We start from the raw sequence: 27922 nt of genomic DNA, 5'->3' as shown, positions 1-27922 counted from the left end.
TGGGAAGTGAGGGAGCAGTGGGACAGTGTAGTTGGAGGATGATGGACGTAGTGGATAACAGAGGCAACTCATTTCACCAAACTTCCTTTGTAATTGGCTGTAATTTGGCTCAAGTATGTAATGTGGGAAAGTGTAAGTATTTGTACCCGTCTTTGTTGCGTGGGATTTCTTGGAAGACATTATTGTAATTTTCATATACATTTCTAACAGTGCATGTTGTTTGATTAGTTGAATGAATAATGTAATAATTCTCAGCTAGTACAAATAAACTAATGCTTAAGCATATAGGAGTTTAGACTAGCTTATCCATCACATTTACTTCTACAATTCATGAGCATGTTTCCAGGTGTTAGATATTTAATTAGGTATTTATTGTAAAGATTTTTAAAGCCGTTTACGCTGACTACAGTTGAGTTCCCCCAACAAACTCTCCTAGCTTGTGTGTTTGCTCATGTTGTTTAAACAAGCAGGGCCCAAAATCCTGCTCAACTGTAAGTGCTCCAAAGGTAGTGGGAACTGAAATGTACACTATGCAGATGGAGACATAAAGCAGTGCTCCCCAAAGAAAAGGAACAATAACATTGTAATGAAAAACTTAATCAAGCATGTTGTATGGCAGAAGAACAATTTCCGTGCGCTCCAATTTCTTTCAAATCGGAAGTAAAAGCTCCTGAAGCCCCCAAAGGAGTGCAACCTCAATAACCAATCAGCAGCATCATGGACAGTATTCCTGCCAATTATCTCCGTCTCATGGGAGACGGCATGGAAACCATCCCAGTGTTTGCTTTTCCTAATTTGGGGAGGGGCCATGTGCGTCTGTGTGTGCATTGGATCATTGGGAGTTGGCAGAGCATCACATATCAACTAATGTTCCTGAAACATCAGTTGAAACTCAGAGAACTGAATCCCAAGGCCATGTTGAATCTAGCAGCCATTCCCGTCGAACGCCTTTAGATAGGACCCCGTGAGACAGAGCTGCGAATGTAGTATTATTGAACCACTCGTGCTGAAATCATCAGATTAACTGCTCATCAAGGCTTCTGTTTACTGTCAATATCGCCATACATACTATTCCTTTGTCCTGCGTACCTGAGTTTATGTTGTTGTTGTAGGTCTTAACCTTTTGGTATGAGAGAGACATAGGTAGTCTGTATGGGTGTCTAGCGCTACAGGCCTTTGGAACCAGAGATAAACCTGAACATGTGAGCCTGCTTTGGCAGTTAAGCATCGTTACAGCCAGCCTTTGGTGTGCTGATCCAGGTTGTCAGCAGAGATTGAGCCGTGAGTGATGCGTTTCAGCTACTGTCGTCAAGATGAAAAGCTGCTTTTTAAACGTTTAAAGTCGGTGTGCCAGAACGGCGGCCTGGTATTCCTCCTCCTGACAGAATCATCCACGGAGCTGGGTGTAAAGAGCGACCAGGCCTTATCCCATGAGGGGGGTGAGAAAAGAAGATTCTAGCATGGCCACATCAGAGACTGTCATTGTTCATCCTCTCAGTACATTTAAGCTTTGAAGCTTAGGTCTGAAGAGCTTTCTTTATGGGGTGAAATGCATTGTTGACTGTGAAGGTGTGTGTGTATATGCGTATGTCTGTGTGTGTTGGTGCATGTGTAAGTGAAGGACCAGTCCCAGGCATTTTACCTAATAGTTTGACTGTAAATGCAGCTGTGGTGAAAAGCACAGCAAGATTGGGCTGTCGTTTAGTGTACATTGCTTTGGAGGGGCGGCACTTGGCGTTGGCTTGCAAATTACACACTTAATTTTAGTGTCCTTGATTGTAATTATGCCCTCGTTTGAGATCTGCTTTGGGTGATTTTTTTGGAATGTCTTTTGCAACTCACCACAAAACACATTGTTCCCTCATTTAATGTATTCCCCCAAATGCCTTATTCTATTATATTGTTTGCTGTTGTTGGAGAATAATGCTTTGGACACGGAGCACCAAAACCTCAACTTTGCAGTTGTGATTATGTGTCATGTATACCTGAGTTCTAAACTTGTCTGTTCAGCAACACATTCGAAGATATTAAGCTCATACATGCATACACATCTGGGTAACATGATTCATGATTCCAACAATTTCAAGTGTTGGAATTATGTTAGAAGGGGGTGTAATTTCAGGATGTTCAAATTCTGAAGTCTTTACAGTAGTACACCGGTTAAAAGTTAACATTTATAAAATGATGCGTGCCATAACAAAGTTTGTGTGGTAGGTGGTTTGTATAATATGAATGAACAAGTAATTTGCTGATCTCAAGAGCCATGGCCTTTTATGCATAAGCGAGGTTGGGTTTTGGGCTTAAGCCAGACAATGAGCAGTGATGCCCAACTGCCCAAAGCCTTCATTGACTACTGCTCAGTATGGCTCTTTCAAGAACTGCTACTTCATAGTGTTACAGCCCTCCAGATAAGATGCAGCACTGACATCTTATAGCAGGGCTCTGCTCCGTTTGTGACAGGCTCTGAGAACAAAGACCTGCAAGCTTGGGGAAGCCATTATTGCTAATGTCTCTCCTAACTTATTATCTGTGGATATCTAGTTTAATCTCAATTGAAACGTTGTTACCTGTTTATATACCTGTTTGGTGTTGGGCTTCTGAAGATGTTTTTTCACAAAGGCCTAATTGGATTTGAGATGATGGTACAGGACAGAATATTACAGCAGAACACTTGGAAGAACTGCCTTTTCCTTGAGTACTTCAGGCCTTTAAAATACAAGTTATTCTGATTTAGCAAAATACAATTGGCTTGTGAGTACACAGTAAAAAATAAAAATAATAATCTAACCGCGACAGCCTCAACAGTATTGTGACTTGGCATGTTCTAGGGTAAGACGTTACATTAAGTGAACTCGTATTTCTGCTTTTGACCTGAAGCTAAGGGCTTCTAAGGGCTGCGTGTGGAGAATATTGCAGTCATAACAGTGACAGATAGTCCTATTTACCGCAGGTTACAGCCATTTTAACAGCTGTACATGTTAATGGTTTTGGGACGCACCTTGGTATGCTTCTTGAAGCTGAAGCGACACCTCACAGGGCTATGTTGATGGCCATTGGAAGGGAATTAGAAGAACACTGAGTGACTGAATAGGGATCTTAAGTGTCCATGATCACCTAAGGATAAACAGTAGAATGTCTTAGTGCCTGGCATATCACCATGCTTGAAGCTGGACACTTTCAATTCAGATTTATTTGTAACCGAATATGCCTTCTTCTGAAGACACTTTTGAACAACAGTCAATCCATAATACGACACCTATCACTAGTACGTAGTGAAAATGCATTGTTCTCATGCCCTTTCAAAATAGAATTTGGTCAAGTAAAAATCAGTAGTTTAAACAGTCATCTTGTTTGTAGAATATCTGGCAGAATTGGGCATTTACACTTGCACTGGAGGTCTTACCACAAGATGTCTCCTGCCTATCTTTGTAACTTCCCTTTTTCTTAGTGAGAGAGATTGCTGAATACCCACAAACAGGTTTAACCTCCAGGGCACCGCGTGTGGTCGTTAAGCCTACACCGTGCCAGCGTGTGCATATCCGATTTGCCCACAGCATTGCTGGCAGGCTGTGAAGTCCAGTCTGTGCGGTATCTCGCTTGAGGTTTCCAGGTATATTCATCGGGTTTTGGGAAGGGATAGATCTGAGCTCCCGGTGTGAGCAGGACTGTGTAGCTCAGTGGGACACTGTCAGGGTTCAGGGCTGACCTTGCAGCGAAGTGCCACTACGTAGTGGGCCGCTCATTATTCAATTAGACAGAATTAGGCATGGGGCTAATGTGACAGAGGGCTGCTGGGAAGACACGGAGTGTTGGCTTTCTCTCCATGTAACTGGGCCACAACACTGCACAATCCCTCCACGAGGTGTGTATGCATGTTCTGCCTCTTGGTTTATCACATCTGTGGAATTCCTTTCTTACAGTCATGGAGAATGTGAATGGGAGTGTATGTGTAGGCGCAAGCATGGTTTATTCCTAGGAGAGATTAGGAACAGTAATATTCATAATATGTATGTATGTATGTATGTATGTATGTATGTATGTATGTGTGTGTGTGTATATGCCCACACAGGTCTTGAGACGAATCTGGGCTTTTAGTCAACAGTTACTCACCCACTGTTTAACATTTGACCTCAATCATTATGTAGTTTGCCTGACGGGTAAATAATCATACCTAACCTTAGCTTGTCCTTTTCCTTTGTGACAATCGTCTTAAGTCATTAGGGGTGAGGGCAGATGACATTCTGAAACAGAGGTCACACTCTCATTCACTAGGCGTCCAGTCTCAGACTGTTGGAGACCCCATCTCCATCTTTTCATAATGCACAGTATTACAACCATGAATCCAGTTAAGACCAAATCCTTCCCTGGTGAAGAAACTTGGTCAAGAAGTAATTTATCTCTGTTTATCTCTCTTTCTCTGTGTAGTCTAATCTTGGACAGTTTTGTCTTATTATGATGTCATCTGGTTGAATTGGAAACAAAAATCGATCTGCTACTATCCAGGTAGAGTGGTTCATTTTTATGAAATATCTAAGTCATTATTGCAAGTGCCATGCTATCGCTACTTCTTAGAAGTGCATGTATTACCTCATCATCCATTACTGGCTAGGTAAACCACAACCACCTACATTAAGGTTCCTTCCTTGGTAAATGACTTTTTACAGAACAAAGAGAGGAGACAAAGATATAAATGGAAAGAAAAGAGTGGACACCACTGAACATTCAGACGCCGTTGCAAAGGAGCTTTAGGCCTCAAAACAGAAACTAATATCCTGCTGTGTGCAGTGGTGTTGCCATTGGGACAATAATTCATTTTCTACTCCTCCTCTCTTCACTTTGTACTGGAGGTCAAGGGAGACCAGATTTGTTTAATTGGATCAGAGCATCACTGCAGAGTTTTTATTATACTGCTGACAGAACCTCGTTTTTAAAAGGGATGGTTCCCTTGACATTGTTAAAGGGCACCACTTGCCATTCTTTCGGAACAGCGAGAAAAGGGGGGGTATCAAAAACATTTAATATCCAGAAATGGGCTTCTCCACTCCAGCAGGTGGTGGACTCTTAAAGTCCAACAGTAGTCATCCTACGTACAGTTTGCATTACACACAGACATCTGATAGGATGGTCTATCGAAATTCTCCCACACAAAACACTGCTGTGCTTGTTGATTACCCACCTGCTTGTTACCACCTCCACCACATCCCACCCTCTACCCCCCAAGGATCCAGGTTTCCATTCACCCCAGTCTCCACCACCTACCACAATCCCTGCCTCCACCGACCCCTGCCTCCAGACTCCCAGCTTCCATCCACCCCAGTCTCCACCCTTTCAGCTTCCAATTACCCCAGCCTCCAGCCTCCCAGCACCAGCCTCCACATACCCCAGCCTCAACACACCCAGCCCTCACCACCCCAGCTCCTCATTCCCCAGATTTGTCCCTGGGTATGCAACGTAGTTCACTAACTCACCCTCTCGTTTTCTGATTGCCTAAATGCTGACTGGTCCTCTTACCTCCCCCGCTTTCTCCTTCTCCTCTCACAGGCTTAACGGAGATTGACGAGGGCTCACATGTTCGATACAAAGATCCAATGCCTTGGCATGAACGCAGCAGGATCTGCCATCACCTTGAAGGCATCTGGAGGTGAGAAGAACTGTTGCTCAATATTACATTTTGGATTACACAGGCTTCTCTGGGGCACAAAAACAGTTTCCTTGTCACATATTTAGCCTGGTTTGCTGTCAAGAATCGTCACATCGGACATAAAAAAAAATGCAGCGGTCTGACTAAGCAGTGTAGTCAAGTGTAAATTCTGCTCAAGTTTAGCAAAAAATTGAACATGGAAGCAGTGGCAATGCTCCTTTCCAGAAGGTCTGCACCCTTCCCTGTTGCTGTTGTTAACTACATAAAGCGCAGGGTGGGGGATGTGCCTTTAGGAGTGGATCAAGACAGGACATTCCAGAATTTCCTGGCCCCTGAAAACCAAGAAATAAACAAACAACACTCACTTAAAGGGTTTCCAAGTCAAGGGATTTATTAGGGAAGGGTGAATATAAAGGTAACTGTATTTAGGGACTCTATGATCTGAGCAAACCACAACTAGTCACTCTCCGTGGGTCTAAGTTACATGGTACACAACAACCAATCAAAGGCAACATTATTCAGTGATATCATTGTTAAATTAATTATTTTTTTAAACTGCAATACCATAGAGACCATAAATGTGCTTTGAGATTAAAACACAATATGGATTATCATCAATATCAGGAAAGAAGAAACTATCTGACTTGATGCTGACACTTCCTGGTATCTTTAAACATAAATTAATCCTATCACTACTAAGGTAATATAAGAAAAGAGTCATTATATACCGAGTTAGGAGGAAGCATATAAACTTGGATAGTATCCCTTTGACAGTGTTTTTTCTCTACTCTTCCCTTCAACAGAATTCCTCTCATAAACAGGCGTCAGCCAGTCAGCAGCTGGGATAACTCTTTTGCTAAAATAATTGACAACCACAGCTAGGTCATGATTGACACTTTTCTGATGTTTCGTTTTTTTTTTCCTTCCTTTTTAAAGTTCATTGTTTTTAAAGTGTGCCACATTTTGACTCACATGTTAAGCTACAATAAAAGAAGAACAATAAATAGTGTTTGACGCATGCCGGCTGCCTATTGGCCGACAAAAGCCCAGGGTGCCCATGGGAGTTGTAGTTTTCCAAGTTAGTGAGTACTGTAGTCCTCCCGGTGTCTCCACAACCCTGAACACAGCTGGGGGGGTGCCATAAGTAGATCTCGACTTAGCCAAAATAAAATAAAAACAAAATGAACACAAAGAGAAAGAAAGGGCGGTATCTTAAACTTCTCGTCATAATTGTTGTAATTTTTTCTTCTTCTTCGTTTCAGACGGACGTTTCTAGAAGGAGTCCATGGCCTTGAACTCGCTGAGGGCCTGGACGGGCGAGATGTGCTTCTTCTGGGAGCCTCGTCGCACGCGCGTCTGGCACTCCTCGGGCTTCTCCCTCTTCACCAGCGGCTTCTTCTCAGGGGCCTTCATGCGCCAGGAAACCACGGGTGAGTTGACAGCGGCTGTGCCGTACACCTTCTGGTACTTGGTTGAGGCTACGTAGGAGGCCTTGACGGTTAGCACCACGGCGTTCATCAGGTTCTTGGCCGCCTGGATCAGTGAGGTGGCACTGTCCAACTACAGAGTTGGGGGGTGGGGGGTGGGGGGGAATAAAGAGTGGGTGGATAGAGGAAGTGGAGAGAGAGATTAGTACAACTTTGTGTCTATGTACAAACCTTCACTTACAGAAAGGGTCTTAAGAACAGTAGCAAGTTCATTCGACTTCAGATCTCAGCTCATGAACGGCATTATCATCCTAACCTACAGATTGTATACAACCTATTTGCAAAGCATACTTACAATAGGTTACATTACTTTTTCCTTGGGGAACTTGGGATGCCTGAACAGGCAATCTACTACAATGTGATCTTTCCCAGATAAATAGTGTTGTTTGAAGAAAGAGTAAGAGGCACGTGTCTAACTGCATGGGTTTCCGCTGCCTCTGACAGGTGGCTGCTGCTGTTGAGAGATCCTGGAGTTTGGTGAGGACGACAAAGCGAGCCCACCTGCAGTGCAGGTAGCGCTCTCTCTGTCTCTATCTGTGAGCTAGACCCAGGCAGTCTTCTCAACTGACAATTAAGGGGAAGGAGCACCCGGCTCTGCGCTACACGCCGTCCGCTTTGGGTCGTAGCGGCACTGCGTAATTAGCGGCGGTTGAGGTCGGGTGCACTTTTCTCCTGCCGCCTGTTTTGTTTGGCTGACATTTTAGAGTTCACGGACGCCCTTACACCCCCTCCAAGCCTTCCACACACACCTCCCCCTCTCCCCCACCCTCCTAGAGAGGAGTCAACCGGCGAGATTTAATGAACGTAGACTCCAGCTGGCCAGTGTAAAAAGGTTAAGGTCTCAGCGGGACCCCTGGACTCCCCATCCACGGTCTTTAGATTTGCTTTAATTGACTCCCAACAGGACAGACAAACACTGGCAGGACATACAGTAACAGCTCCTACTGTAAACTGTATCAACCCCCACACAACTCTCCGAAGAAGGTGAGAGATGATTGGTTGATGAAGGACATCCCTCCTGTAGCCTGTTGTGTGGGGGGAGGTTAAAGTTACACCCCCCCATCCTGCCAATCCAGCCATGTGATAAGATGGAGGTGGGCGGGAGGGCATACAAATGTGACTTGTGAAAAGGGGATCTTGATAGTGTCTTGGTACCTTGCTGGTAGTGCCGTAGCTACACGAGGACTCGGGACTGTAGGTTGATTTTAGCCAAAGGTACTACAGTATTTCAGTGAACACTCATAGGGGTGGATGTACATTAGGACAATAAGGCACAGCTTGCAACTTACTTTGAAAAAGTATGGTACTTAACATAATAGTACCCTAACACCCTTACAAAGGGTGTCTAAGAAATAAATGTAGGGCAGGTCAATCCAACCTGCCAGCCAAGTTGCAGCAGCTGGTTGTGGCTTGTGTGATATAAATATACTATAAGGTATTGTCTATACTTTCTTTCAAATGTAAAAGGTAACTAAAGGGAGTGTGACCTAAAGCAAAATGTATCCAAACTTTGAAAGGAAGGGCTGCTGACTGCGGAAAAACACACTCTGCTCTCACTTAAGAGTACAGGGCCAACAAGGTCCTGTGGTGCAACTTACCCCGGAGACGATGAGCTCTCCCCCCAGGTTCTGCACCTCGGCCTTCACCTTGCTGCAGATGTTGAGCTGGTGGCAGTACAGGGCGATCCTCTGCAGGTAGGCCAGCAGGTCCTGCTTGCACGCCGAGTCAGGGCACTGAGACACAGACACGCACTGGGTGAATAATACTGAACTTAATGCTAGTGCTTAGTTTTTGTGAAAGGGTCTTTTTTGACGTTGTTTGCCGAGTTACAAGTAAGAGGGCTTAAGTACGGGAGGTTAGGTTATCTCCATCATTGCTTAATTTCCCGCAAAGTCAATGAATGTGTACTCTAAAAACAGTACAAAGCATCAAAGGTAACATCTGCAAGCCATAGTGTATAAATGGATACAGTACGTCAGACTACGCCCTTGTCATTTCAGTGAGAATTGCATGACACAGGTCTACAACGTCTTACAGTTAAATAAAGCAGAAGTTGGAAGTGAAATAATAAGGACTGGTTTGAGAAAGCACAATGCTTTTAGATGAACATTACCAGGTGTACATGGCTAGGCTAAGCCAACACAGCAGATACAAAGTTCCATGCATCTAAACCTACCCAGCATGCTCCACAGAAGGTTAGCGCTTATGCTTGCTTCCAGAAAACCCATGCGTTTACTGGAGGATTGGAGAAGAGTGTGTCTGGCCCTTTAAGCACTGTGTGAAATTGTTTTGTACCCACACCTTTCTTGCACCATTAATATTTAAAGGCTCCAAACTAGGACATTGAGCAGTACATAGCTGAGGTGATTAGCACTGCTCACTTCCTGGTCCCCAGGACTCAGAGCTGCAGACAGGAAAAGCTATACTGTAGTTAAGCCAGGAGACTGGAGCATCTCTTCCTTTCCCTCTCTTAAATACACACACACACACACACACACACACACACACACACACACACATCTGTTTAAGGTGATTTGGTCCCAGGCTAAGCTCTAATGGGCAGAAACGGTCTGCAAAATACATCATCCTGTTGGCACCATGTAACTCAACGTCATCACTTGACAAACATACATTACTGGGAAGCCAACTGTGTGGTGAGAAGGATTCATGTCATGATAAAAATGTAGCTGAAGTAAACAAACTGACCCTCCACAGGAACACATTCAGTCCTTATTAAGGATCATGTCAGAGGAACACTACACACACACTAACAAACACACACACTAAAGTCTGCCTGTCTTCACAAGCAGCTTTGCATGCCGATGTTGGAGCCAGTGAAGCTACTCTTAAGGTATGATCACTTCCCCGTCACTCCTAGCTAGAATCACTGCTAATTCCACCACACACACACAAACGCACACTAGAGAAGCCCTTCTCGCCAGTCTGGTTTAGGCATGCGGCAGACAATACTGTTTCCTTTTTTCCTCCCCCTACACTGACTAATAGTCCATTTCATTCCCAGATTCCCTCCTGATGTAAATAAACAGCATGGCCCATTACCTTGCCAGTACCAAGACGGTAGCTTCATTCTGTCCTCTACCTCCCTCTCTCTCTCTCTCTCTCTCTCTCTCTCTCTCTTCTCTCACTCTTCCTTTGTCTCTCTGGAGTAACCTGTTCTTGACCTCTGAACTCACCCAGTATCATGCCCCCCACCCTTTTGCTTTTATACATAATTGGTGCCCAAAACCAAATAAGCCTTTTAAGACATGTTGAATAATCCAAGAGGGTCTGTTCTATATGACTCCAGTATTGGCCACAACTCCAGTAAACAACAACCATTCTTCCTAATCAGAATCACATTTTGTGATTGATAGGGCACTTGTTATGAGCCTTGTACTGTATATAGAAAAAGACAAAATGGACCTCCAAGTTCTGCACAAATCATTGAGGGAATGTCACACTTTGTGTTCTTAACCTCCCCAAGCCAGCTCTAAATACTACTTGTTAAATTTCCCTCTACACATGCCCCTAGGCAATCTCAATGTTGTTTTATAGATGAGCACCACTGGACGTCCATGGAAGAATACCAACAAACCCTGCTTTGGCACAGACCCCACACTGAGTCTGTTTGGTTGACCAATTAATATTTAACCACATCAAATTCACATTTTGTTGCCTGTTCCTTCATTCATTCAGGGAGCATAAGCTAGCTAAGTGCCTGATCCAACCTAAACCAAAATGAAGGTCATATTCTGAAGAAAATCTTAGTGGTCCTGTCTTGCCACAAATTATTAGACTAGTTTTTATATTTATCAAAATAACTTTTTTTCTGAATATGACAATCACAGTGTCAGAAATATTAATCTATCAAGCATTGCACAGTCAGTCGATGAACAAGTTTAAGAAAGTTTATTGCTTGCGGCCGGCCCACAAGGAGACAAAAACATCACACGCCATTGTGCTACAAAGTTTGTCCGCTAGCATGTTGTGCTAGCTAGCTATTTAAGCAGAACCGCTCTTTACAGTCATTGGTTAAGACAAATGCATGCAAATGTTCCATTGCTCTTCTTCATTGGCTCCTTGCATAGACCTGGCGCAGGCGTGTGTGCGTGCGTGTTTGAGTGTGTGTGCCTTTTGACCCCTGTAAGCTTGACCACATGATTCACCCAACACAGATAAGGCCAGACATCTTTTATGGCCTCTCCAGTAAGAGAGTGGTCAGCCCAGGTCACCTTGTTTACATATGCCTCGTGTTCCCCAAAGATCAGATTTGGGGGTAGGCCTCTCTCTACACACAAGGAATGCTGAACGCGGAATCATTCTTATACAGGATAAATGTGTTACATCTTCAATTTTCCCAACACACAGGATTTGTGATTGTCATATGAAGGTGAAGAGAGAGAAAGTGTTAATGTTGTGTCTCTCTGAAGGATTTGTCCTTTGACTGTAACACCATTCCAGTCAGCAGGTGGTGAGGATGTTGTGATGATCTTTTCCAGGGGGTCCCTGCTTTGTAGCTCTGAAGACCTAGCAAGTCTCAAAGCAAGTATTTTCTAAAGACAACCTTGCACTGTGTGAGTGGGGGGGGGGGGGCTGGGCAAACTCTTAAGAAAAGTGTTAGAATGGAGGATGATAGAGGGAGGTAGAAAAGGAGAAGGAAAAGATTGACAAAAAGTAGTCTCTTTCAAACTACTCGGGGGTGAAATGGAGTGTGTTGTCTTGAAGGGGGTCATGCCAGGTCAAGTGCTGCAGTTAGCAGACTACTAACAAGTGTACCTCTCAAGCCAATCCCCAATCTCTCTCTGTCTCTCTGTCTCTCTCTCATGGAAATAATTATTGGAAAGAATACATATTGCCAAAGCAATATGGAATATTCAGAAAAATCATTAATATAAATCACAGCCTTATATAGACTTATATTTCATGAACTCATATACAGAGAGAGACACACACTGTAGTTAAACATAAGCACACGTGTTACTACACCAAACAGGTGTACAACTTTGTATTTATATTATTATTATTCAAGTCGGTATATTATAAATGTTGCTAATGTTTGCTCTCTCTCTCTACCTCTCTCTCTTCATTCCAACCTACCCATTTCCCATTTCAGAGAATGGACCAATGGAAGTGGAACAAGGTTTGCCACTTAAGAGACCTGGCTGCCAGCTACAGGTCCTCACCAGAACAACGTGCCACAGCACAATGAAAGGGATATATTAAGACTAATATTTCTGGTGGATCAGGAGAAGGTAGTTTGAGAGAACATCTAACTAAGGGAACTCTGAATGTTTAAACATTTCATGGCTTTAGTATTTCAACTGAGTCTGGACAATGCTAGTCTGCTGATGCTCAACATGGAAATTCTCTTAAAGAAAACCATTTCTGACATGAGTTCAGGGGAGGGAAAATCAAGGACCTTCAGTCCACCTAGTGACTATGGTATTTCAGACTCCTGCCTGAGAATAGGAGAGATGGATGGAAAATGAGTGACAGAAGGTTGTGAATATTCAGCAAACACCAGCCTACTAATCAGTTAAAAAACTAAATTAAAAATGGCAAGCCACCTGCTCGTTTCATTACAGCAACTGTTGATTCAAGCCTAGCCACCCTCCTCCCCCCCAGCTCTGATTGGACATGTGACAGGTTCCCTCCCTCCCAGCCCTGCCAACTAATACTGGCTGACGAGTTACAAAATGGTGGCTAGAACACGACACGCCCACAGTGGTACACAGGATCCCCTACAAAAACACACGTCTACTACATACTGACACACACATACAAATACATCCACACATGCAGTTTATCTCCATGTCTGACCATAATTGTTTCTATTCTGTGTCACACAATACCTTAAAAATACTTTTCTCTGTTCGTCAACGCATGCTTGACCTGATTAAACTCAGGCAGTAATTAAAAGCCTAACAAAAGCAAACATAAGTCTTGATGACTCAATAAGTCAAAGTGTAGTCCCTCCTTATCAAACATAAGTCTAATGAAGAATATATCATTATCCACGGCAGCACTGCTAGGATCCTTATACATAGATGGTACATGGACTGCATTTATATAGCTAATTTTAGCAGCAGAGCACTTTACATTCACCTAGTCACTCACACCCCAACGTCGGCAGAGCTGCCATGCAAGGCGCTGGCCTGACCATCAGGCCCAAGCAGAGTCTTGCTCAGGGACACTTCGGCACATGGCCTGGAGGAGTCGGGGAGAAAACCACTAACCTTGCGATTAGTGGACGATCCTCTGTACCCCCTGAGTCACAGCCACCCCATACATACTCACACTGTGCATCCACGTGTACCCTTATCTACACACTCACTAACACCTGGAACAGACTCTCACTCACACATCCCTACCACTCCCTTCCAGACCCTGGGATTTTCCCCAAGCAATGCATTGATTGATTAGAAATGGAAAATGATCTGTCAGCTTGTTTGGGAGAAAGGTGCTCAGCTGATAATATATGCAACACCTCCACACAGCTAATTATAACAGAGAGAGAATGACAACGGATCTGGGCCGCACGCCCACCCAAGCCCCCTCGCTCTCTCATGACCAGTCCCTCAGGAGGAGCCACGCACACACACGTTCACACACACACACACACACACACACACACACACACACACACACACACACACACACAGACAGAGAGATGCACATGCCAGTGGCAATCTGGGCACTGCCCACGCAAATGAACAGTGTTCTGAAAGTCTTCTGACAGCCATACTGGACACTCTTTCGCTCATCTCACACTCAAACACTCAGCATTACCCTACACTTTGCACAGTGACTAATCCACAAAGGTATACAAACTCTTTCTCCCAGCTCCCAGCTGTGAAAAAATTGGGAAGACTTGCGCCTTTCAAAGGGTCTATTATGCCTGCCTAACGCGCACACACGCACACACAAAGCTGTAAGGAGTGTGCCTGACCTGGTCTGCCACAGCCCTGGCCAGCTTGTCCATCCTGGAGCCAGCCTCGGCAATCTTCTTGGCTGCATTGATCACGTCTGAGGAGTTCTTCAGGGGGCCTTTGCCTCTGCAAGGACACACACACACACACACACACACATACACACATAGGGAGAAACTGGGTAAGTATGGTTCACACCACTCCGACAACTTTTGTGTGGACTACAAATAACACCGTTCTCCTTTTTTCATTCTATTGTTTATACATATGTTATATTCTTAGTTCTGTTTGGTACAGCAGTAGCATGTCATCTAGCATCTTTCAGTTGAGCTGGAATGATTAGAAGTACCGATGAGGCGACGTTGTTTCACCTTAATTGTAGCTTCTACACTTGCACAACCAAATCTGGCGAGGTGACCCCAGCGTGTGCCAGCCTAAGGAGTCACTGACGCAGGTCTGTGCTTGACTACCCCCTTTCTTTGACGGCGGTATTCCGCCATGTTGTAGGCCGTGTGTTTGTGGACTGAGCCTCGTAGTGGGCAGGGAGTTGGGAAGAAACCAGATGGAGGGGATTCAGAGAAGATCTGCTGCCTCTTTGTGAACAGAAGCATGGAGACTGTAAACAGTGTTGGATCAAGCACCCAACCCTGATGTATAATCTAGTACAAATGTGTAAGCACGTGTTTGTCTGTGTCTGTTTGTGGCCCTAACCTTCTGACTACGGTCGCCACGGTAGGAAGTTGGCCTTCGAAGCCCAGTGACAGCCGGCACTGGGCCCTCTCTCTCTGACCAATCATAGCTCTGAATGTGGAGACGCTCCAGCACAGTGAGAAATCATCTGATGCAAATGTGGGATTTGGCCAGGACTACAAGAATACAGACTATTTGTAAATTGAGAAGAGCTCAGTTAAGTGATAGTCTTAAAGAAGGGAGGCCCAACCCTGTTACCAGAGAAGGAACCCTTCCATAGGTTTACATTCAAACCTTAATCCAGCAGACCTGATGCTAATAATTAGCAGGTTGACAACCTATGTCATGTTTGTAACTAGAAGGAAAACGTGGGGGCGGGTCGGTTGGTTGTTACCTGGTGAAGTCAGTCATCTCCATCATGATCATGCACATCTGCTTGGCCAGGACAATGATGTCATTGCCGTTATCGTCCCATTTGGCCACCTCCGCGTCGAGCTTGCACTTCTCCTGCCGGAAGCTCTCCACCTGCTCAGCAATCTTAGCCTTCTCCTCCTGAGGTAGCTGGGCCATGATGGCCTGAAGGCGGAGGAGGGGGATGTAGAGAGGGAGGGATAAAGTGGGAGCGGATGGGAAAGAGAGGTGTGACAGAGAGTAGGAGGATGACAGAGGAGTGTTGAAGAGAAGACGGAGGAGAAAAGAAGAAGAAGAAGGATTAGAGAGAGGATGAGGGAACCAATAGAAAGACGTAAGGTGAGAGGAAGATTGGGAATTGAGGATGGGCAGAGGGAGAGAAGAGAACAAAGGCAATTAAATATTGGCAGTAACAAACGGACGACACACCGTGTCAGCTTAAAGACCATTTTGTTCTAAAAATAATGTGGCTCTGCTGGCTGCCATTCTGTTAAGTACCCCAATCCTCAACTCAGTAGGAATGGATATTGAGTTTGTCATTTGACTTTTTATTCCTTGAGAACTTTGATTGTCCTTTACCCTTATGACACGTTTCGGAAGACAGTTATAAACTTTACAATACTTTTTAACCTTCCGTTTATACTAATATAAAGGGAAATTCAAATTCTACGCAGATTTTTTTAATTCACCCTCACCCTTTCCATCTTCCTTTTTTTTCTCTGTCGTGAGAATACATCTGCTTGCTCCAAAAGCCGTTCAGGGCTAGTTTGAGACGGCATAAATCTTGTGCCAAGGTCACAGGCGCAGTGGGAGCCCAGTATTATTTGGGAGATAAATGTATAATTACCTCACTTCTCAGAGCTGAGGATGAATTATGCATTTGTTCAACGCTATGTCAGTGAGGTGAGGAGAACAGAAAAGTAACCTGGACTGCATTAGGTCGATTATATTGACTCTAGAGCTGAGAGGAGAGGGGGAGGGAGGGAGACGGGGGAAAATAAGAAACAACTAAATGAAGCATCCATTTTGCAAACGGCTGTGGTTGTTTAGCAACCTCGCCCAGACTTGACTCCCCCAACCAGAACTCTGCATGAGAATGACCGTTGCTCTCATTATGAAATAACGGTCCCTACGCCTCCATTCAGTCTCTCCGCGCTCTGTCTCTTTTCTCACCCTCTCCTTCTGTCTCTCTCCCTCATCTTTTCTCACAGCAAAGCTGGTGTGTGGAGAGATTGTGAACACGCGTCATCTCTCCCCAGCCCCTCACTGGGTCTGTGCAGCGGAACATCACAACAAAATAGCACTGGCTTTCCTCTTTTTCTGTTCCCCCTCTCTTTTTTTCTGTCTCTTGTCTCTTGAGTAGCTTAGAGACAAATGAGCTGGAGGGAAACAACAGAGAGGAAGAAACCGAGAGAAGAGCTTGAAAGAAAACCAATCCCGAGGATCGGAGCATCAGAGAGGGAGGGAGATGGAGAGCATGGTGCACGTGTGACTCGTCTGTGTCATCACACCATGCCAGATGAGTCCTGAGTCACTTGCCTGCAGATCACTCTGCTGAACACACTCGTTTAAAACACGCACAAGCTCTCCCAGCGTTAGCAGGGTCCCATCCACAAGAGGGGGGACTCACTTCCTGTTTTGAGTTAAAGGGTATTCTGACTGTATTGTTTTCCAACCATTACGACCACACCAACCATCCTAATCCCCACCCGGTCTGAGCGACTGTATTATTTCCCCTCGTCTCCGCAGCGTGCTGTGAAATCCTGTTTAACAGCATGGGTGGCGAAGCCACGCAGAAACACTCAAAACACGTGGCACTAATGTGCAATTCATCTCAGCGGGAGTGGCCTATTACAACAATGAGGGCTCCCTTGTGCTGGCTTTGTTGTCCCACACCCTGAGAAACATGACGCTGCTTTGACGTCTGCCAACAGGCCAGCATCACAGGAGTCAAGTGGCTGAGCAGTTAGGGGATCGGCCTAGTAATCAGAAAGTTGCTAGTTCGATTCCCGGCTGTGCCAAAATGACGTGGCATCTGCTAAATGACTACATGTAAATGTAATGTCAGTGCACATGCTTTTCCCTCGCATGATATGAGGGAAATGGACAGCAATTCAGAGTGGCCACTCCTTGAACAGCAGGTAGGAGTGTAACTGTGTGTGTGTGTGTGTGTGTGTGTGTGTGTGCCGTTGTTGACCCCTCAGGCAGGGGGAAGGAATTTTAATATCTTCTCGGCTCAGCGCCGAACATCAATGATTCACTCGCCTGCTAATTATGGATGGCACTGGCCGTGTGACAGAGAGAGGCTGTGAGATGTCATGGAGGGCTTGGTAGCCTGCTGGGAGGAACCAGGGCTACCTGCATCACTAATAAGTGTGTGCGTGAACTGTCTTGGCAACAGCGAGGGGGTGTAAAGGGTATTTTTTGGGGGGGTGAACTTGGCCGTTTATGTGGTGGCTCAGCAGGTTGTGCAGTTAATTAAGACAGTAAAAACAACGGTTTATTTGTATTAACTGTAAACGCTATAGAATTCTCCAAAGTAGGGGCAGAAGGAATACACAACACGGTATTCAATTTCAACCAGTCCTGGGCGGCTTTTTGGAACAAGAGGTTCCATGTGATGAAGGTGAAACCGACAAAAACAGAGACGGACGTTACATTTGAGGCCCGGATTGGGATGTCATTGGAGCACAGGATGGTGAAGAACAAGAGGTAAACTCTTATTTCTTTCTAAGCTTTTCTCTCTCTCTCTCCATCCATCCCACCCTATCTACTCTTCCTTCCTTCTCTCCAGAATTCACTTATCCCCAAATCCTTTCCCCTGCCTTGCTGATAACAACAAGGAGCAGGACTCGGGAGCTTAACACACGCGCCAAATCCCGCCCCGCCGAGAGACGGAGCCAATACTCCCGGCGCCCCTGCGTCTGCGGGGGATTAGAGGCAGCCGCGGTTTCCCGGGTTCTCTTCATGGCGCGCCCGAGAGAAGAGAACAGAGGCGTCTCCAAATGACTTTAATTTGTTTCATTTGAAATAAACTGCCCCGACACTCAAGGGTTCAATTTTATGGCTGACCTATCCACAGTGTTATCCAATCCCTGTTTTCAAAAGAGAGAAAGCGAGTGAAAAGGGGAGCGTTGTTAAGTCTCCTCTGTGTGTGTGTGTGTGTGTATGAGCACACTCTGGTGAGTTAGCAGGAGAGGCTGTGTTCGGCCCTTCCCCTGTGTGTTGTGCAGCCCTCTTACTATGCACGTTTGACTCTAATAACTTAGCCTTATGCATAAGTATAATAGAAGTGACAAGCAGAGCGGAGCACCAGGAAAAACCGCTCCAAGAACAAAGACTCCCGGGATGCCCTGGATTTGATTTCCCCTCTGTACCAGCGAGAGAAAGAGAGAGAGAGAGAGAGCGAGAGAGAGAGAGAGAGAGAGAGGGGAAAACAGATATGAAAGGGTTGCGTGAGTCAAGAAGTGAGAGAAAGATAAAGGGATTTGTGGGTGAGAGAGTCAAAGAAAGAGAAGGGAGGAAGGGAGGGAGTCTAACGCCTGCATGATACTGGGTTTGAGAATCATGCACAACCTCAGTGTACCTATGTCAGCTGCTAGTCAGACTACAGAAGATTAGGTCTGCCGGTGTCAATCCCTGGAGAAACACTGGACCAGCAAGCGTGTCACTGTGGGTCTTCACGTGTGAGTGCGCTTGCCATGACCGGGAAAGACTAGCATGTTCGAGCATAGTAAGTGAACACAATATGTTATGAATGTGAAAAGTGTGTGTCTGAACCGTCTAATAATGAGAACTTGTTTAAGAAGTTTCTTCATGTTTTAACAACCACTGACTGCCAGGCTTTTAACAAAGCGACACAAACTCAAACACGAACACACCTCGGAAATGTTACAATCCTGATTTGCCCACTCACACGGCTGCTGCTCTGCATAATGACAAACAGTAACTTACCAGCCACTAAGTTGTTGTTCTGGTGTTCAGAGTGTGTGTGTGTGTGTGTGAGGCAGCGCTCAGATGGCCTCACGGTGGGGTGTCACGGGTGCCCTGGTGGGACGTGGGGTGGCCAAACTGTCACTGCTTCTCACTCAGGCGCACACACTCCCGACCCCCCACAGGTCTCCCGGAACGACAGCTGAGATCCCACGAACCATCTCAAGCAATGTACTGTAACACTCCGTATGGCCAAAGTGAGCGTTCCAAATGATAGAAATCTATTATTTTTGTTACTGTGTCCATAAAGGGCTTTGCTGAGTGTTGAGAGTTTTTTTTTTTTCAAGGCAGCCATCCAATTTCTTACTGGTCTCAGATCTTATTTTAAATGACTGTGGTCCTTCACTTTTTGTTGTCTTTGAACTCAAATAAACTCCCTATCGATTGTGAGTGACCACATGTGGCCCTCACAGGGTTTGTAAGAAACCCTTTTAGCTAAGCGACGTATCTGCTCTGGCCTCATCTCTGAGAAGCTTCCGGAAGACCACAGCTGGTTCAACTCTCTCAACATCCTTGATTATATTATTGTATTTACTGGGCCCAAACTGAAAGAGAAAGGTCAAAAATGGTATGCAAAATAAATTATAATTTGAAAGCTAAAACAAAACGAGTGCTCCTAATTGTGGACTTGCTTTGATGGCATCCCACCAACGTACACCAGCTCCATCCTTCCCCAGTCGCTTCTACGCACAAGCACTCTGTCTGCCTTAACCCCCCCCCCCCCTCAGCGCCGACACCCTCCTAATGTTGTTTAAGCCGGGCCTCAGTAGAACAGAACAGGCTTATGTGCACAAAGCCTGGAGCCCCCTGTTGACGGCGACGGCGGTAGGTTCTGGCACGCATCCTGAGTGTTGCTCTCTTGCTCGTCCAAAGGGGATCGGCTAATTGCGGTTTTGTTTGTGGTTGCGATTTAACACCTGCGGCCTCTAAACGGGAGCTTAATGCTAGCTCATTTCAAAATGAAAGTAAAAAGGGACCAATTAACTTGAAATGGGTTTTAATGTGTGCATATCTTTAGTCGTAAGCCTACACTGTACATGCTGAGAACTAAGGACTGTTACGTCGCCCTTGGTCAAATATTTTCAACAACTTAGGCGCCCGCACACTCGCAAGGAAGATCTCCTAAGTTGCAGGTGACGTTACTGGTGATTTACTGACATGCACGTCAGTATGCTGCAAGAGGATTCTCAAGAAGGCTGTGGCGATGCACTCACCCTGGCACTCTGTCCAGCGATGAGCTGGTCGTCCTCGGTCTGGACACTGGTCCTGCTACGGGCATCGTAGTCCTCCTGCTCAAAGTCAGAATCGTCCTCCAACTCCTCTGGTGTCTGGAGAGAGAGACAGAGAGAGGATGAAGAGAAGAGGGAGATGGAAGAGGGAGGGGGGGGGGTGTTATAGAGGTCATTAGAATAGACCGAGATAGAGAGAGGACATCGGGGAAAGAAGCAGGGGGGGGGGGGGTCAAAAGAAAAATGACTTTAGATCAACAGGCCTATCCATCTGTCCCTGAAAGTGATCCAGATCTCCTTGGTGTCCTTGCTGCTCCTCTGAAGTGTCTGCTGAGAGGGACCGAGGACAGACCTGAGCCCCCTCTGTGACAGCGCTAAGATGTCCCACAATTAAAACCAGTCAGATCTTCACATGGATGAATTATTCAGCCAATCTTGCACTGGGGTTTCAAGTCCCTTGCATCATTGTTTTTGAGGCACAGCGTTTAGGTACCATAAGAGCGGAATACACCCCACACACTTTAAGTGAGATCAAGCAACCAAGTGAAAGAAAAGTGTGTGTGTGTGTCAAATGCCCTGAAGGGTCTCTGTGGTTGAGTCTTTACTTTTTCTTCTTCCTTCCAATATTTTCCACCTCTCATGTCTGCCATTGAGTGCAAGGCTAGATGAGGGGGGTGGAGGTTAAGAGAGGGTCTAAAGGTAGCTAATTTGTACACGTGTTTTAATCCCTCCCAACCTCCAATTAGCATCCGCCATGTTGGGGCCTTGGGCAAACCAGCAGGAAAACAGAAGAGAGATATAGAGGTGGAGATGCTTAAAAAAAAAATATATATATTGTTGTCAGTCAACAAACGCGCTCGTTACCAAGGCGACAGGGTAAACAAACATCAATCTGTCCTCCCGCGCTCTCGCAGAGAGAGCATCTCGGTAGCAAGGCAAGAAGGAGCACTAGAGAAGCGATCAGTGCGTCTGTACAGTGTCGAGAACATTCTCCACACGGAGACGAGATTAAACAAAATTTCAGGAAAATGCGATACGGTCTATCGTTTAACCCTTGTGTTATCTTCGGGTCATTGTGACCCTTCAGTCAATGTGACCCCCCCACGTGTTGCGACAACTTCATACAAAAATAAAGTGAAACATTTTCTTTTAACCTCGGGCTGTCTCACACCTCCCACAGCGCGAAGGTTAAAATAAAATGCTTTTTATTTGTTTTTGTACTGGGTAAAGTTGTTGCAACACAATGATGGGTCGTTGTGGACCTTCAGGTCATTGTGAACCAAAGGCAGCTGCTCTGTCCAGCTGCTTTGTTCTTAAAAGTTCTGGTGGTGAGGTGCTGCAGTGTGGAAGTTCACGTCCACATGAATTTCACGTTGGGATGTGATTGATCTGCTGGCGATGTTAACTGCAGCTCAGGGTGAAAGAACTCCAGAGTGTAGCTTGTACCTGTGCAAACGGGATCCTTTATTGGGCTTCTCATTGTCTCATCAAATAGGAAGTAAGCATTTGTGAAGTAATAAACTGTATATGCACAGGATATCCTCCAAATGTGTGTCAAAGTGATGATGTGTTCCGTGAGTGTGTGTGTGTGTGAGCGTACCCTGATCATCAGGACAGCTTTCCGGATGTCACGGACCCCGTCGTAGACAAGGCGTGAGGCATCGATGAATTCGTTCTCCTCGAAGGCCTGAGGAGGGTTGGTGCTCAGGGCCTCAATTGCCACCTCCACCTGCTCGGCAAAGCGGGGCATGACTGGAGAGGGAGGGGGAGGGGGAGGAGGAGGGCAGGATGGAAAAGAGAGAGAGAAAAAGGAAGGGAGTTAAAGGCGGGTATTGGTACGCTAGTTAGTAACCTTCCAAACCTGCAGTAGGAAGTGGAAGACTTGCAAAAGGAATGGGAACAGACAAGATGAAGCTTTTGTATGTGTGTGTGTGTGTGTGTGTCTGCACGTGTGTATATGTGTGTGTGCACGTGTGTGTATGTGTGTGCGCGTGCTCCGGTCAAGCGATTGTCAACTTTGTTTACCCTGTCAGATGCTTCACTTGCTGGTCACTCAGGGAAAAGGCGAGGTGTCACCTTAAGTTTCTGCGTAGGGACAGAACGCCTTTCGCATGCTAAATTAACCGTGGCTAGGCTACCCGGAGCAGGCCTTGTCTGTCTAACATATTTGTGTGTGCGTTGGTGTGTGTGTGTGCATGTGTGTGAGAGCCAAGACTGTCAGCTTAGACAGACAGAAGCTCACATCGACATGCCAAAGACATTTAAAATGTATCGCTTTTCTAAAACAAAAGGAAGCAAATTGCTAAATGCTTTGTAAAGCTAGTTTTTTTCTGCCCTTTTATTTTATTTTAACAAAGCTTGACATTTGAAGAGGTCCACATTGCTTTGGCAAGAGCTATGTGACATCTGTATGTTCTGTGTGTTCTCATGAGCTGTGTGAAATATGGTTAGACGTGAAGCGTACACACTGCATGTATAAATACTGAGAAGGTCGGCTCAATCATCTACAGATGAATCCTGGTAATTGGATGCGGATGATGTTTAATAATGTGTTGTTTTATTAATGGCCGTCTGCTAAGGCTACACGATAGCACGTCAGTGGCCGTGCTCCATGGGAATCGATTGTCCGAAACAAAGAGGAGAGGGGACTGACGAGGAGATTGACGTGACCTTGGGCGCAGTGACGTGCACGCACACACGCATATACACACGCACTTTCATCTTTCATCAAGAGCACTTCCATAGCTAGCCATGTCCACTACTCTGTCTTCACTCAACCACCCCCTGAGAGAGAGAGAGAGAGAGAGAGAGAGAGAGAGAGAGAGAGAGAGAGAGAGAGAGAGAGAGAGAGAGAGAGAGAGAGAGAGAGAGAGAGAGAGAGAGAGAGAGAGAGAGAGAGAGAGAGAGAGAGAGAGAGAGAGAGAGAGAGAGAGAGAGAGAGAGAGAGAGAGAGAGAGAGAGAGAGAGAGAGAGAGAGAGAGAGAGAGAGAGAGAGAGAGAGAGAGAGAGAGAGAGAGAGAGAGAGAGAGAGAGAGAGGGGAAAACAGATATGAAAGGGTTGCGTGAGTCAAGAAGTGAGAGAAAGATAAAGGGATTTGTGGGTGAGAGAGTCAAAGAAAGAGAAGGGAGGAAGGGAGGGAGTCTAACGCCTGCATGATACTGGGTTTGAGAATCATGCACAACCTCAGTGTACCTATGTCAGCTGCTAGTCAGACTACAGAGAGAGAGAGAGAGAGAGAGAGAGAGAGAGAGAGAGAGAGAGAGAGAGAGAGGTGGGGGGGCTCACTGTAAGACCCCACTTGCAACGACATCTGAGGCGCATCAGGAGAATAAGATGGGAAAGAAAAAACTGATTGACGTGATATCCTGAGAACGGCTGTTGAAATATTCAGAAGGGCAGATGAAATACCGACATTACAGAAAAGAAAACGAGGCTTGAATTTCTGAAAGTAAGAGTTTGATAATGACCCGGGTGAAGATAAAGAAGAGGTCTACTGAGGATACAGAAAGAAGGAAGGGTGAGGAGAGAAAACAAAAAGAAGAGAGAGATATTTGTTCACCACCAGTGGCTATTCCCTTAACTTTAAGAGGTTGTTTCATTGTTGTATTCCACGTTTCTTGTCAGCCTGTGACTGAACTGAGCCAAATCAATTAGCCAGCTCGTGCTCTCAGGTACTATTGATAGAAACGTGTCTATTATTGTTTTTTGAAACACTAGGGTTTATTATGCCAAAACATAAAAGGTGCTACAAAAAGTCTCTCGCATCTTTTTTTATTTTTTTATTTTTAATTCAGTTTAATCCACTTACTGAGGAAGCGTAAAATAGGCTTTTGGGAATTCGCAGGGAGAGGAGTTTTTTAAATATAAATATTTAAATGTTTCTCTGAGTCCCAAATGGGCAACTTTGCTCATGGTTTTAAGGAGCAATTTCACTCATTCCAGTTAAGAAATGATGAAGGGAATTAAACGTGACCATGTTGGAATGGATTTAGCAATCCCCCCTCGACACACACAGACACACCCCTGCTAAGCTGAACTACATCAGTACTTTACAACGCTAAACAAGTGCAAGTAAAACACTAAACTGACTACGCCCTCTGACTACACCCAGCTTAAAGACATTTGGATGTCAGGAAGAGACGTATTGACTTGTGATGTGTTAACAACCTACAGCTCAGCTCGGTGAAATATAAACGGCAGAAGATACAAACATAAAAGCAACATAACCCCCAAAAAACAACAGCAGTAAATTGTGGAGCATTTTAACCTTCAAATAGCAGGTTTCAAAGCTATGATTTGTGTTTGAGGGAGCCGGTGGCCAAGTCTAACCAGAAGGCTTTCCACCCCCATTTTGATTTAAGACTGAAGACCTCAAGCCTTTTTCTTCACTCTTCTCCCTCTCCCTCTCCCCCTCTATCCCTATCCCTCTCCCTATCCCTCTCCCTCTCCCTCTCCCTCTCCCTCTCCCTCTCCCTCTCCCTCTCCCTCTCCCTCTCCCTCTCCCTCTCCCTCTCCCTCTCCCTCTCCCTCTCCCTCTCCCTCCCCTCTCCCCCTCTCCCCCTCTCCTCTCTCTCTCTCTCTCTCTCTCTCTCTCTCTCTCTCTCTCTCTCTCTCTCTCTCTCTCTCTCTCTCTCTCTCTCTCTCTCTCTCTCTCTCTCTCTCTCTCTCTCTCTCTCTCTCTCTCTCTCTCTCTCTCTCTCTCTCTCTCTCTCTCTCTCTCTCTCTCTCTCTCTCTCTCTCTCTCTCTCTCTCGCTGACTCCTACCCAATGCCCTCGTCAGCTTTTCATTACACCTCCCACCCAACGAGCTGGGCTCCCAACTCCTCTGCTCATCCAAGTCTCCATCTGTTTCCCATTTAGGCAAAAAGAAACTAATTTTCCACCATCATAACAATAGATTACAATAGAGTGACTCATCAGTTTTTAACGACTGTGCTGTACACACCTGGGCGGTGCCAGGTAGCCATTTTGTGCTTGTAACAAACACTGTCCTTTGCAGATAAGATTGTAGCTAACTTTGTATATCCTACTTCTTTCTACCTGTTTTTCCTTCCTTCCATCCCATCGTACTTATTTATTTCCTCTACTCTTCAACCCAACATGATGGTTGTTATTTAACAATGGTGTGACATTGGTGGATTCCAAAAATACATTATGTTTTTTTTTATTTGCATTATTATTTTTTATGCTATGGCTGTAACTACCTTCATTTGGTTAATCTGCCTGCAATGTCTACGAGTTTGCATGTCACCTACTGTTCCACAGCATTATACACGTATGAGCATCCCCTGGTTTAACTGTGCAATTTACTGTACTTTGCCTGGAAAATGAACACCACTCTGCTTCCTTAAATGGTACAACAACAACAACAAAATATATATATTTTATTCTACCCTTTCCAGGAGCAAACTTAATGATGGACTCCAAAACGTGTCCTTTTTTCATACTTTGTACCGGGGCAGAGATTAGTTTAAGGCAGAACAATGTAGGGATAGTGTAGAGTCTGAGGGAGGAGAAAGAAAGGAAGAGAGAGAGAGAAGCCATAACCACTTTCCTATTAGGCTATTGATTTCACCTCACTCCCACCCTCCTCTCAAGGACAAGCTTCAATACTGGTTCTGTATGTGTGTGCGTGTCAGGAATCTATGGCTTAGCGTTGCAGAGTCGGGTGCCTGTGCTGCAAATCGGGCACACTCCATGTCGAAAGAAGAAGGATAGGCAAAACTGAGGCAGGGTCAGGTGGCAGAGATAAGTGAGGTTGGACGGATGTCAGTTAGTGAGGGAGGGAGGGAGAAACAGAATGACTATGTCTGGCATGAGTGGATAAACACAAGCACACAAATATGAATGAGTCCTGGTTCAAATCACTTTTTGAAAAAATCTTCTGTGACATCTATCGATTGCTTGCTGGAGTCTAGTTAATTACAGCCAGGACCTTCTGAAGGTGTGAGAGTAACGCAGGCTGTACATTCTCCTTTGTTTTCCTGCTATTCTTGATCATCTCGCACTTAGCCTGCAAGTCCTCTTCACCCGGATTCAAATCTATAGACATCAAGTGTGAAGGGGTCGGAGGGAGGGAGGAAGGGCACACTGTAGGTTCACAAAGATCAATAGTAGTGTTTCATGGCTTGGATCAGAAGTGCATGATGGCTCAGGGGACTCTAACCACTAGGAGGAGGGAAAGGGAGGGGAAGGCAGATAAACAAACAGCCCTTCATGAAAGAATAACAGAATGCTTATAGAACCTGTTCAATTTCAGACCTTCTTACATTTCAATAAGGTGCATGATGGCTCAGGGGACTCTAACCACTAGGAGGAGGGAAAGGGAGGGGAAGGCAGATAAACAAACAGCCCTTCATGAAAGAATAACAGAATGCTTATAGAACCTGTTCAATTTCAGACCTTCTTACATTTCAATAAGCGCTGTCTGTTAGGCTCTCGAACGACTTGTCCTGGAAGGTCAGAGGGTGTCACCTCATTTAGCATGTGGGCGGCCACTTCCTGGTTTTGGGAGTACTTGAGAATAACAATCTGCTATCGTCTTGCCGTAGTAAGGTTTCCCCTATTTCCAATTTTCTCCTCTGAGAAAAAGAACCCAGTCGGCGGTTTGTATTAATTTCTTCAAGGAAGGTGGGTGGGGGGAGATTGGTGAGAGGGGAGTATGGTGTCCTAATAGTATTGTGTTTGACTCCTATTAGGCTGCTTTAACCCCTGATAAGACCTGCACACAGCCTTTATGAAGCCCTATCATCACTCATCCCCTCTCTCTCCAACCCCCCCCCCCCCCAATGTGACATTGGAGTGTGTGTGTACAGACTAGTGTGTATGTGTGTAAGAGGGTGTGCGTACTGTAGATATGCTCATGTGTGAAAGTGCGTTTGTGTGTGTGTGAGAGAGATGGATAGAGCATGTGTGTGTGTGTATGTGTGTGTCTCATTCTATTGGGCCTCTGGGCCTGGCTAATCCTTGGGAGCAGGGGGCTAACTCCCTCTTGTCTGTGGCAGAGGATGATGTATAAAGGCTGTGGCGGTGTGCTGCTATAGTCTTAGTTCATGATGGGGGGGGTAGGGTGGGAGGTCACATGACATTAACCTGGTTGCCTTACTAGGAAATTAAAAGAGTCCCATCGCTTTATTTTCCTCAAGGACTAGCCGAATCACAGCAGAAGGAATAGAAAGTCAAGGCACACTTAATAGCATAGCAGTACAGGTTAGCACAGAATCGAACAAAGGTAAATGGATGAATACGAGAATGTGCAGAGCTCCTGTCTGTGTGTCTGGCTTTGTGGTAGTCGGGGACAATGCATAGTCATGGCCACTGCCGTGCCCTTGTGTGTAGAGTTCTGGTTTTCCTGCCCGTAGAGTTCTGTGTCTTGTGTCCTGTGTCCTGCTTCCTGTGTCAGTGTCAGTTTCTGTGTCCTGCGTCTGTGTCCTGCGTCCTTTGTTCTGTGTCTCCCTGCACCTCCTGTATCTCATTCCTAATCATCCAGCTGTGTTCCATTGTGTTATCGCTCAGCCCAGCCCAGCCTAGCCTAGCCCAGC

At 45.5% G+C, this 27922-nt stretch overlaps 1 protein-coding gene and 2 long non-coding RNA genes across 5 annotated transcripts in view; 2 read left to right on the top strand and 1 right to left on the bottom strand.

Moving 5' to 3' along the window:
- The window catches only part of LOC146236472 (uncharacterized), a 109832-nt gene extending 104197 nt beyond the window's left edge, over window positions 1–5635 (top strand). Inside the window, exon 4 of the long non-coding RNA XR_014740884.1 lies at window positions 5542–5635. This is a non-coding gene — a long non-coding RNA (uncharacterized LOC146236472). The remainder of the gene's footprint in view (window positions 1–5541) is intronic.
- Window positions 5636–6006: 371 nt separating this feature from the next.
- The window catches only part of ctnna2 (catenin (cadherin-associated protein), alpha 2), a 285740-nt gene continuing 263824 nt past the window's right edge, over window positions 6007–27922 (bottom strand). The window contains exons 13-18 of one of the 3 annotated variants that reach the window (XM_084687323.1): window positions 21981–22132; window positions 20366–20479; window positions 15142–15323; window positions 14078–14183; window positions 8727–8861; window positions 6007–7201 (exon numbers count right to left, since the gene is read on the bottom strand). In XM_084687323.1, coding sequence (XP_084543449.1) covers window positions 6914–7201; window positions 8727–8861; window positions 14078–14183; window positions 15142–15323; window positions 20366–20479; window positions 21981–22132 — 977 coding nt within the window. In that variant the 3' untranslated portion in view covers window positions 6007–6913. Of the gene's footprint in view, window positions 7202–8726; window positions 8862–14077; window positions 14184–14434; window positions 14924–15141; window positions 15324–20365; window positions 20480–21980; window positions 22133–27922 lie in introns of those variants that run through there. The other 2 variants (XR_014740965.1, XM_084687324.1) reach the window with 2 other exon arrangements.
- Window positions 6912–12696, top strand: LOC146236471 (uncharacterized). Its single transcript, XR_014740966.1, has 3 exons — window positions 6912–7071; window positions 7573–7605; window positions 12242–12696. It is a non-coding gene; the product is annotated as an uncharacterized LOC146236471 (long non-coding RNA).

The sequence above is a fragment of the Hypomesus nipponensis genome, chromosome 22 (genome assembly GCF_054491055.1).
Source record: "Hypomesus nipponensis isolate SF chromosome 22, ASM5449105v1, whole genome shotgun sequence".
Lineage (NCBI taxonomy): Eukaryota > Metazoa > Chordata > Actinopteri > Osmeriformes > Osmeridae > Hypomesus > Hypomesus nipponensis.
This window is presented reverse-complemented; position numbering and strand designations above follow the sequence as displayed.